This window comes from Cydia fagiglandana, chromosome 1, assembly GCF_963556715.1.
Source record: "Cydia fagiglandana chromosome 1, ilCydFagi1.1, whole genome shotgun sequence".
NCBI lineage: Eukaryota > Metazoa > Arthropoda > Insecta > Lepidoptera > Tortricidae > Cydia > Cydia fagiglandana.
This window is the reverse complement of record NC_085932.1, coordinates 27,369,550-27,381,739: the sequence shown is the minus strand read 5'-3', so window position 1 is coordinate 27,381,739 and position 12,190 is coordinate 27,369,550. Positions and strand designations below refer to the sequence as shown.

General features: G+C 37.7%; 1 protein-coding gene and 1 long non-coding RNA gene across 2 annotated transcripts in view; one reads left to right on the top strand and one right to left on the bottom strand.

Moving 5' to 3' along the window:
• Positions 1-17: 17 nt before the first annotated feature.
• Positions 18-2,066, bottom strand: LOC134668841 (uncharacterized). Its single transcript, XR_010098834.1, has 2 exons — positions 1,278-2,066; positions 18-992 (listed from the first exon to the last, which is right to left on the bottom strand). It is a non-coding gene; the product is annotated as an uncharacterized LOC134668841 (long non-coding RNA).
• Positions 2,067-2,533: 467 nt separating this feature from the next.
• The window catches only part of LOC134668396 (katanin p60 ATPase-containing subunit A-like 1), a 52,870-nt gene continuing 43,213 nt past the window's right edge, over positions 2,534-12,190 (top strand). Inside the window, exon 1 of the mRNA XM_063525882.1 lies at positions 2,534-3,045. Within this exon, the coding sequence (XP_063381952.1) occupies positions 2,854-3,045 (192 nt within the window). The 5' untranslated portion in view covers positions 2,534-2,853. The remainder of the gene's footprint in view (positions 3,046-12,190) is intronic.

Here is a 12,190-nt window from a genome sequence, read left to right as displayed (position 1 = left end):
GCTAACTGAATATGTAATACAGACCAGTCGACTTCGTTATTAATTTAAATGTCGTCTCATTTCTTCAACAAGTTAATGCAATCGTTTTAAGCACATTTCTTAGTGTAATTTTTCTTAATACTTTTATAGTCAATAAATATGTGTTGACTAGGTCCACCACATAGATATATGTGACGTTCCACGGAAAAAGGTACCTTATGGCGGCTGGCGTTTACGTCGCATAGCGCCGCAACAATATTCAAGCGGCGTTAATAATAGCGTAAACGCCAACCGACATAAGGTACCTTTACCCGTGGTACGTCACATATGTTACGTGAATGTTCATACCGATTTCGTGAAATTTAAGCATGTCGTTTTAAAATGAGAGTACATGTACAGTCTGACAAAAAAGTGGCAATACAGTAGTGTCGTCCCGTTTTCTTATATATATTGATTTGAAAGGGACGACACTACAGTATTGCCACTTTTTAATTTCTAGTTTTTTTTGTCAGACTATATCTTCGGTTGATGTTCGGTTGTATGTAACCGGCTTTTTGGCGGCTGGTTCGTACGAGTCAGTAGTTTTTTTTTGTAACACCACCTTTTATCTCAACGAAATGCCATTTTATTTGACAACGACTATTATTTTACCTAGTCCCAGTTTCTCGTCTTTTCTTATTTAAAATTTAAGTTGTACATAGTTAATTTGGTGCTGCTCATTGTATGAATCACCACAAATTCATGGCATGTTTATTTTATAAAATGTAATTTATGTAGCTAGGGTAGGTTATTTGATTTTCTTTTATTAATATAACTCTTGCGAATTCGCATTTCGAAAAAGTGTTGTTATATAAACAACCTTATAATGTACTAATAGAGCTGTAATCCTGTAATAAAAACTCCTGGATGGTGTTATTCAATATGGGCAACCTTGGCCCCTAAAGGCCCCTTATTAAGTTTTACCTTTCTGTATAGACTGCCGCCCATAATATCTAGCCGCCCTAGGCCAGGGCCTGATCGAGGCTTAGGGCCATGAATCTAGGATATACCTGGATCTGGCATGAGTGGTGAGGGTAACTGACAGAACGAGATAGTCTTATGTATCTTTCAGTAGGAGTAGCAGAGAAAGCGGTATTATTGCTTGTCCTTGTCACAGTCTCACTTTTTGTTTGTTCCCCACCTTTTTATTAGTATGGAGAATGGTGGGCAACAAATGAATTCGACCAATCACAGTGTCGCATTTGCGTATGTTTTGTCCCTCGCGGAGGCACGCGTATACCACTTCTATGCGATCCTACCTTCTATGCTTAGGGCAAATCCGCCACTGTGTACAACACTTTATTTCTTATTATTATTTTCAGGCAGGTTAATGTTAGGTTTTCGGTTAGGTCGTTTTTGTATATCTTGTTGTGTTTAGTCTACGCAGATTTATTTAATTTAGTAAAAAGATTCTAAATATACTAGTATTGTACCATTTTGTTTTATCTTGAAACGTGTATTATTTCATACTTATAACCAAACCATGTATAGTGCACTCGCTTTTATTTATAATTATAGATTCATTGTAACACAGATAATAACATGTTTAATCGTCGTGGTAATATGAATACTCATTATGTTTAAATTACCCTCCCTATTCAAATAGGAAATATTGAATTTACTAAGGTAAAGCTATCTGCTATAGATATCAAACATTTTTTTTAATCTTATTCAGTTGTAATAGGTAAGGTAATCCTTATATTGTGTGCTATATTTGGTGGAATTTATTATATAATTAAACCAGTATATTATTCATATGAATAGGCTAGTCGCCTTAAAACATAGTAACGAAAATAATTTTTGTGCTATTCTTTCAACTATCCAAAGAATAACTGTTGAAAAAAATGCTGCAAACAACTGGTTGCTTCCTGCAAAATCTCTACGTACGAAATTTTTACCTAATATAATCGCTTTTTTTTACAGAAATGTGTACTGGACGATAGGAATGTATATAGACGTATAATGTATAACTGGAGATGTATTTATGTTTCATACTATGTATAATAACTTAGGAATATCAATATAATGTTTATTGTTAAAAAAATGTTTCAATTTGCCTGGACCCTTACTTTTTTAATAGCCTTAACTTTCAGTACTTATATTTATAAAACCTGGTAAATTGTAGTAAAACTCATTTACATATAAGTTTTATAAGATTAAATTCGAATTGAATCACCCAGGGATTGTTAATAGAGTTACAAAAAACTCTTAAACTTGTAGACCAAGAAAAGTCTGCAACGATTTTGATAGCATACACAGTGCAAGTGTTATGTTTTTTTTGGCAACTGCCAGTAAGATAAAAGCGTCCTATTGACTGTCCGTCTTTAGCTATGTTGGATCATTTAATCTTTCCATAAATCCATAGACAATTGACCAACAATCGATTATCTTATATTGTATCGATAGTAATAAGAATTCTTAAACTATGCTAAATGAGAACAGACTCTTTACGGAGCACCAACGTCATCGAACAAATTTTACTATCCTATGATTGGTTGTTGTTAACTATATGTATAATGTTGGCAACATTGATATCAAAGTATACGTTCGATTGTGTGCGTGAGTAGCTGTCGACGAACCAAATTGATAAGTTTGTTTTGTCAAAAAAATAATACCAATTTATAAATTCAACGGACTTCAAGCCATGTGACAAGTGACTAACAAAAATGATAAACAGTTCAATAGTTTAAATTAAACACAAATCTACACCACGTTTTGAAATAAGTTTCGGTGGTAAAATGAAGTGTATTGCTGGGAGTCTCGGTGGATGTCACACGCGATCTCACTTTGAGGAGGTCTCAGGAATTGAGTAAATTTTCGAGGAGGAATCGTTACATGTACGCAGCGGGAATGACAATAATGGCAGTTTCTGTTGGCGAAATTTGCGAGAACACCAAGCTGGCTCGGGAGATGGCCCTCACGGGTAATTACGAGTCAGCGCTGGTGTACTACGAAGGGACAGTTCAGATGATACATAGACTGCTGGTGACCATCGCAGACCCCACACGAAAATCCAAGTGGCAGTTGGTGAGTTTCAGCTCCGTTCTACATTTAGATTATCTTTTTTCGACGTAGCCGTTTGTGGTATTGTGGTTTGCCTTGAAGTAGGTGACATTACCTTATACGATAAGTAGTGCTAATTAAACTCGAGGAAGGCGGAAGGCCGACAAGTGGTTATGTTTGTTTGTGTGGCCATTTTTATGGCAACCAAGTATAACAGGTGGCAAGCTCAGGATCCATAGTTATAGAGGTGCATTTAGTAATTATAACAGGTGGTTATGCATGATTTAGATATGATTTAGTACTTTTTATCTTATTCTGCACCATGTGTAAATAAATTTTATTTCATTGAAGTGATATAGTGATAGTAGTTAAATATGTGAATTCAGTAAACAGAGAGAAAGAAATAGGATATCAGCAAAATTATGAAATAACGGGACAAGCTTACAGAAAAGGGCTAAATTAATCTGTGCCAAAATATGCTTTGTTAACATATAAACAAAGTAATCAGTTACTTACTAAATTAAGTAGGTGTATATTGGATTGTTGATGAATCCTTATCAATCATTGTCAAACTTAACCATATTACTATTTAAAGTGTCTCTCTTCTTCCTCGCGTTATCCCGGCATTTCGCCACGGCTCATGAGAGCCTGGGGTCCGCTTGACAACTAATCCCATGATTTGTCATAGGCACTAGTTTTTACGAAAGCGACTGCCATCTGACCTTCCAACCCAGAGGGTAAACTAGGCCTAATGGGATTAGTCCAGTTTCCTCACAATGTTTTCCTTCACCGAAAAGCGACTGGTAAATATCAAATCATATTTCGTACATAAGTTACGAAAAACTCATTGGTACGAGCCGGGGTTTGAACCGGCAACATCCAGATTGCAAGTCGCATGCTCTCACTCCTAGGCCACCAGCGCTTACTATTTAAAGTGTAATTAAATATAATATTGTCTGAGTTACTACTTCCTCCCAAGTATTGTATACTAGACGTGTGCGCCGCGCCGGCGCGCCGCCGCCGCCGGGCTTTTTGACCACGCCGCCGCCGCCGATAAATGATCGGCGTGAAATCGGCGTGACCTTGAGTGTTGTTAATTAGCTATTCTATGTTGGTTTTTGGATTACAATATAGATTTTTTGTATTATTTATGTAAAGGCCCCAGTACACAGTGGTGAAGGATGGGCCATGCCACGCCCTAGCCATTGTGTACAAGGGGCTATGGTATGCAATGGCGGACGACTGCCGTCAGTTGTCATTGTCAGCCGTGGTGAGCAATCGGGGAGTTGTCGGTTTTTTAGCACACTTCATAGGAATCGTGGTGTACCGTGGCCTGTGGTGTTCACACAGTCGCCATTGTTTGTTTAGTTTCTTGAATTTTTGACCGCTTGATTAAATGTTAATAGCCCAAACGTCATTATTGTGGAGCAATGAAGAGACTTATCAGTTTATCATAGATTTATATCAATCTGAGCCTGCTATTTTGATTTTTAATTTTGTTTTTTTTTTTGATCCACCTACGTGATATAGGCCTACTGTTGCGCATTGCAAAGCATGGCTTGGCATGGACCATCCTTGACCACTATCTACTGGAGCCTTTACAGTCGTCAAATATACATAAATCAGTAATTAAATGAACCTGAATAGCCAGTTGCAGAAACTATTAGACACACCAATTAAAGTAACTGAATAACCCTAAGTATTCACCGTCAACTGTTAACGAACGAAAGAAGACTGCTGCTAGTGCTGCTTATACGAGCCTTGGACTGATAGAAGAACAAACTTCTCCATTCTGAAAGACCTCTATATCGCCACTCTATTCCAAACATGCCATGGGTGAGCCCTTAGCTTCTTCGGATATATTATCCAACGCATGATGTGGAGAAACACATTAATTTAAGCCGAATGAATGGCAAAAGTGCTCGAGTTGGAGCATGTGTGAGATGGTCAAACGCTATGAAGAGGTCGGCTTGCAGCAGTCTGCACCGTGCAGTCCATGCGGCTTATGACTACACGAAATGGAGACAAATTACATGTGGTCGCAAGCCTCCACAATGAGAAAACGAGAAAGAAGATACGTCTCAGTGAGCCTGGTGCTTGTACGACAAGAAAACCATTAAAAAGAAGCCATAGCAGTGTACTATGTCTAGCAAATGTCAAGGATATATGAAGTTCTGTTTTGTTAAAGTAAAAAGTACGTCATTTTTAATAGGATAAGCCATGGAAAGCTTGAGAAAACGGAGAGTTACAGATTGGATCGAAGGTCATTGGGAACAGGAAACCTGTTAATGAAAGCCAGTTACTAGGGAAATCAAGTTATTATACCTATCCTATATTCATTTACAAACCCTATTTTACTCACAGCATATTCAAACTATACGTAGTTCATTGACCAGCAACCTGCATTGATCAAATTTTCAAGAAAAACAACACATTAATGATTTTTCTTAAGAAACTTGAAAGTCAAGGTCACGCCGATTTCACGCCGAAAACACGCCGCCGCCGCCGATTTTTTGACAAACGCCGCCGCCGATCATTTTTTAATCGGCGCACACGTCTATTGTATACTTTATGAACATAAACAATACTATAATAATTTAGATAAAAAACTTTTTAGATTTAAATCACACATAATTAATGTACCTGAGATGACTAATATGCATTTATGATTAATGCAGTTGAGTATTCCGCATGTCCGAACACTGACTATTATGTCAATTGCCATTATTTACAAACTGCGTCTTGTTGCATGTTTGATAAACATCAAAACATCCTGTGTGTCACTTTAATGCTGAAAGTAATCTGATTACAACACTGTTTATCTTACCTGAAATAGGTATGGTTCACTCTCTAAAGAACGAAAGAAACAAGATTTCCGGCTTCACCGCTTCGATGGTTGGTAATCGTCAATATTGCGTTTCTCCAGTAACTTCCTTCCCCGCACAACTAAAGTTTTCAGTATTTACAAACCAATTATTATTATAATTCGAAAAATCAAACGTGAAGTACCTATTTATAAATAACACTGCTGGCATGCTCCATTATAACATTTTTAACTTAAGGAATAATGATAAACAATTAAATACCTTTTTCTGTGTTGCATTGTGCATTGTAGGATTTATTCAAACAATTGTTTTCTTTTTCTTTCTATGCTATTAACTTCCAGCAATTGGAAATCATCTTTTAAAATCATAATTTATTAGATTCGGACCCATAAAAGTCTGCAGCGGATTTGATAGCCCACGCAGTGCAAGTGTTATTTATACGTCATAATTTCATAGAAGTTTGACGTTTCAAATAACACTTGCACTGTGTGGGCTATCAAATCCGCTGCAGACTTTTCTTGGTCTGACTCTAACACACCGCAATCTTTTAGATGGAGAATATTATAATCGTAAAGCTGGATTTAAAAGTAAAAGTTATTTACATTGTAAATTGACACAATATGTCTAATGTCATTCAATAGGATCTACTTGTTAGGGTTGAAACATACAGACATTACAGATCGCACTAAGGCCCCCCCACATCTAGCGTCTTTCGAGCGTCAGCGTCTGGTCAGCGCTATGGAAAATGACGTCGCTGCGCAGTTGCGCCGACGTTGCGTTGAGCAGCGGCCATAGAGTTCTAGACGCCGACGCTCGAAAGACGCTAGATGTGGGGGGGCCCTAATGTTTAACAAACTGTATCTCCAAAACGGTTAGAAATATTAACGTGATTAATAAGTGACAAATAAAGTATGTAGCCTGAACAATTCCCAGTTTGCGTAAAAGTCCTTCAATCTGTATTTTTGTATTCTGTATTCTGTTTTGCCCTATGGTTGTCTGGTAGAGAGTGCCTATAGTGGTATTAAGTCCACCTGTTGTACTCTTTTTTATGCGCAATAAAGTTTAATTAAGCAAATAGTGGTGTATGCAAAAAGCAGCCGTCTAAAGCTCACATTATTAAAGGCAGTTGTAACTTAATATTTTGCAATGGAAGCAATGAGTGGCAGTTGCCTGAGGTCAATGCTACTATTGAATCACTCATCTCTGTCAGCCCACACATGATATTCTCGGTGCGTGGCGACATTGACTACAACTACAACCAGGATTCATTTCAAATCTTTTGGTTAATTCCAAGATATTATAGTTAGTAGAGACAAAAATTTACCTATTTCCAGGCGTGGCTCACCTCGCGATTTCGTCGCTAAAAGTACATCCGTTCCACCCCAATTTTGGGCGAAGCCATAAGCCGCGCGTGGCGCTGTCGTCACCTAGCGGCCATATCTGTGCTGATCGTAACAGACGCGTTTTGTTAGAGAGTGAGTCTTCTGTACCTAGTACTATTAATTATTCTGTGCTATTTCTTAAAAAATACCCACAAAAATTGTATCATTCGATTGAAAATAATAGTTGATTTTGTAAGATACAATTTGTGTGGGTAGTTATTAGGGATTGTCAAGTAAATCACATTCTAAGTTTTGTCCCTATTCACCCCAGCCATCCCTATTTACCCCGGTTGACGGTACCCCTTTCCCTTTGCAAACATGTTGAACAAGTATTAACCCTTTGAACGCCGCGCGTATGGGGACATCCATTTTCATCTCTTATTTTCATCAATAAAAAGTCATTTTTATTAAGGTAATGGTAAAACTAATTATTTATAAATAACTATTTAATCTGGCTCCATTCTTTCACTTTAATGAGTCAGACTAGCGGATCAAGATTGTATGACTAATATTTCAATACACAAAGATTAGCTATGAGAACTTAGTGAAATGTACTCAGTCTCAATACCTACTTAAACACTGACTAAACAGCTCACACGCTCACAGTGTATTTATAATACGGATAATACCTACACGCGTTATTATTAAAAATAAAGTGCATAAGTCAGAAAGGGGTGGGAAAAATCATTCAAGAAGTCTTAGTAGTACTAAGTAGCTGATAAACATAGGCTTAAGGGGCTCCCCCACGCCAATGACCTTCGATCTGAATCCCTTAGTTTTCTAATGTTTTTTGTAGCTTATCATATTAACAGCAACGGCTTTAAGCAACAGAATATCCCATATTTACTTTAAAATTCATTGTCTTCGAGATATTTGGCATCAAAATTGAACAATTTTAGGCTAAAAAACTGGTTTTCTGGCCATAACTTTTGTGTTAGTCAGTTTAAAATTAAAACCTTGGACACGATTTTCGGGACTTCAAAGACGAACCCAAATATGTAGATTTCGTACATGTAAGATCCTTCACTGCAAACTAGATACGAAAAAAGTGTTTTTTTAGACAATGTTTAAACTATTAATAAAAAAATAAGTATTAATTTTATTCAAAATCCGGTGGACAAAACCGGAGATAAAAGATTGAAGAACCGATAACTGTTTGTTTTATAATTTTATCTGTAGTACAAAAAAAGGAGATACGATTCAAAACTTGTCAAAAATCGATGAAAACCTCGAGTAGCCCCTTAAAGACACAGCATGATTCATGAGAAGGTTCTACATCTACATGGTCGGTGGTCGATATGGGTGATTTCTTTTTACACGTTTATGCCAATCATATTTACATGTAAGTACGTACATACAAACTTAGTTAACACATATAAAGAGATCAGGGGCCGTATGAACACGTCTCCGTGTGAAGGCAATCCAAAATTTAACCAATTCCCATAAAATCCGACCCTCGGTAAAGAAACGGAGACCTGGACATGGCCCTCGGGTCTCAATGTTTGGGATCCCCTGCTTTTATATGCTTTTTTTTGCTAATAGCCAACATTTTATATAGGTATTTTATGTAGGTATATATTTAAGCATCTCTTCGATGCTTAATAAAATTAGTCAGAGCCCTTGACTCAGACTGGTTTCCGTCCTAGTCAACTGATAAGTGGTGCAAACTGGTTACAGTATAGTCTGCAACTCTGCAATGCGTAGCGTTGACTCGCTCAAACTTCGAAGTCCGATGCGACATGCGAATCGGGCGCAGTGTGTGTTAGGGCCGAAACCGAAACAGAGGGCCTACCGCGAACCACGTTCGAAGCGTTGCCTACCTGTCACACTTACGTACAAATTTACAAGTGCGACACAGAGGCAACACGTCGAACTCACTACCGAAAATACAGTTTCGTTGCAAATAGTTGCGGCCGAAAGGTTCGGCTGTTTTATGGCCACTAAATGAATAAAGAAAATAATTTTCATAAATACGCTTAGTACAGTCAACTGTAAAAATATGGGTGTAGCCAACTTATTCAAAAATATGTCCCATAGTTCTTAATTCGCTGACATAAGAACTATGGGACATATTTTTGAGATGATTTGTGCACCCATATTTTTACAGTTGACTGTACATGTATTTCAGGCATATACTAGTCGATGTAATCATTAATAAGTTAGGCAGAGAATCGAAGTTTTCAAAGTTCATTCAAGGTTAATCATACGATAGCCATACCTAAAATTGTGCTCCGTAATCTGATGCCAATGTCAGATATTAATTTACAAAATGTAACAACATAATAATATACATAACAACGGTCTAATAGCGAAGAGTCTCGACCGACATCTTGAGAGACTCTCGCTAGGTGGTTGGATCAAGGGTCAGATGCAGAAGGCGGTGATCTTGGACACGGCGCGGATAGTCCGCCGGTTCCTCTCTCTGCGGCCCTGACCACCGGCAGCTTGGGCCCTGCCCCGCTGCTGGCGGCACCCTAGGTTAGGTTTCTTATAATGTGTTTATACTTATTTTTTGTTGTTTTTTATGTGTTTTTGTATTTTACTTTTATATTCATGTTATAAATGACCTAGCCTAAGAAGAAAAATAAATAAATGATACATAACAACATACTTCATCTCTTCACATGTATGCGTCATTGTGTTAGCAAGACGTACGTACATTTTTAATCGATATGGAAAATATGAACTAGGACGTATTTCGACTCCACTTCGTTTATGTTTAAATAAAATAATTTTGTAGCAAAGCAATCCCAACTAACCATGCTGATCGTTCCGGCTCATAAAATAAAGTGCAGGAGTCTAATGGTTTTACCAATTATATTTCCCCTGAAAAGCACTACCGCTACCGCGCCTATCCTCTCCATATGACTGTGGCCTACGTACGTATGGAAAGGCGGTTTCACGCAGTCGTCCACTTTCGTCTTAAGAGCAGCAACCTCTTTACTGACCATTGGTACTTTAATAAACTAGCTATTTCAGGGAGTACTAGATCGTAAAACCCATATAAAGCGTGGTTTAGCGTACGGTGACCGGTCGCGGCACAAATTCTTATACACACTCGCGTCGTCCTTGCGTTGGCTCATTAAAGTATTTAATAAAGCCGTTTTAGTTAACGTGAAACCCGACAACAGTTTCACACTCGATCGGGTGTAACGTCTAATCTACGCAGTTGTGAAACCTTTCCGGGATTCTCGCGATTTTATGAAGGTTTCCTATTAGGGGATTACAATAGTATTACAGCTAGCTGGCGTAAGGTATTAGTTGCACTGTTGTTTCTGTATGTTGGCGGTAGTAGGTACCTACAGGAACGCTAGAGGACCGCTCATAAAACAAATTCTAGAAAATATGATGATTCAAAGCAATATCCCATGGGGATGGCTTACCTAATAAAGTTCGTTACGTAAGGCAACAGATCAGAAAAGCAGTGAACATTTCTAGAGAAACAGGCTTTGTCCTACGATAATCCATAGCTGCAATCACTCTGTGAACAAGTCCGAGAGGTTGATGTGGAGAAAGCAACTTGATGTTTGTTGTGCTCTGAGATCTACGTTAAAATGAAGGTCTTGAAGGTTGAAATGGAGTAGAATATCGATAGTACTAACTCTATCGAGTGTTTTACTCAACATCTACCACGAACCATATTACCTATTCAAATAATATAATAATTCAAATAATTAAATTTGTACCTTAGCTACTGAATTGCCGACGTCTTTTTCTAAATTGTGGTTTTCCACATGGAGAAACCTTGGAAACTTCTTACAGTGTCCTGAAGGAATGTCCTCCATTATTTAATAAAATTTTCAAGAATTTTTCCAATTTTATTAAACTTAAGTACCTCAATTTGCGCGTCTGTAGTTTTAGCTATTATTATGATTGTGTCAGACCGGTTGTTTTGTGCGTTGTTCAGCACTATCAAGTTACCATTTTGTTTTTCAAGCGTTACTATCATGTTTTCCTAATCGCCAAATTCCTAGCTAATCCATACGGATTAACTTGTGTCTAGGAACGCAAATAGCATAAATATCTACGTTCCATTACAGAGATAGTCAGTATTACCTCTAGTCATTATAGGTGGCTAGCGGATTTACGAGAAACTTTTTCTGGGAAGATAACGGGTGTTAAGATAGCAGTCGGGTCAGTTCTTATAACTGGATGACATCTTTCTTCGTACTTGACGGACAAAGGGAATAAGTGCAGACCTTTTTCTACCTATAACGGGCCTTGTACAAAAACAGTCGCAATAAAAAAGCTACTTATCTACATGAAATGTGCGTTGTAGGTATTTACTACAATTCATATGTGACTTACTCAGGCGTTAATTGGAAGTATCCCTCCAATAAAACCATCAGGTTTCGCTAAAATCGATTGTTACCATTTTATAAGCTACGAAAATAGCGATTCTGAATTCCTATGTATATTCTACTTCCTCAATCCCTGGCATATAACTCAGACAATTTGTGAGGTAGTTGCGTGGCGGTTTTCTAGTAAATGGTTACCAAAAAATTCGGCAAGTTTCGGGAAAAAAATCTAGTTAAAGTACCTATTTGAGTTTTACTTACAAAATATAATTTAACCCTTTATAGGGCACAGTAAGAATTATATGGAACACAAAAAACCTTCGACTACACCGCAGTCGACAATAATTACAAGTTCTTACCAACTGTTTCTGTCGAGCGGTCTCACCTATATTGATCGCCTTTTAGTATCGTACTCTGCTTACATATCTGGTTGAAAAGCCTAACCGCTATACTTAAATTTACAATAACCACAACGTATTTAAATAAGTGCTCCACTTGTTTACTCGTCTTGCGAATGTAGCAGCTGTGACATTAAAGCCTTCGCGAAAGCAGACCGTAATAGTGACATAATTAAACGAGTGGGAGGTCACCGGTCTGTGCCGCAATCTCATTGAGGTGAGGACTCGTAAAACGTAAGGTTACGGACTTCCAAATCAGGAAACCG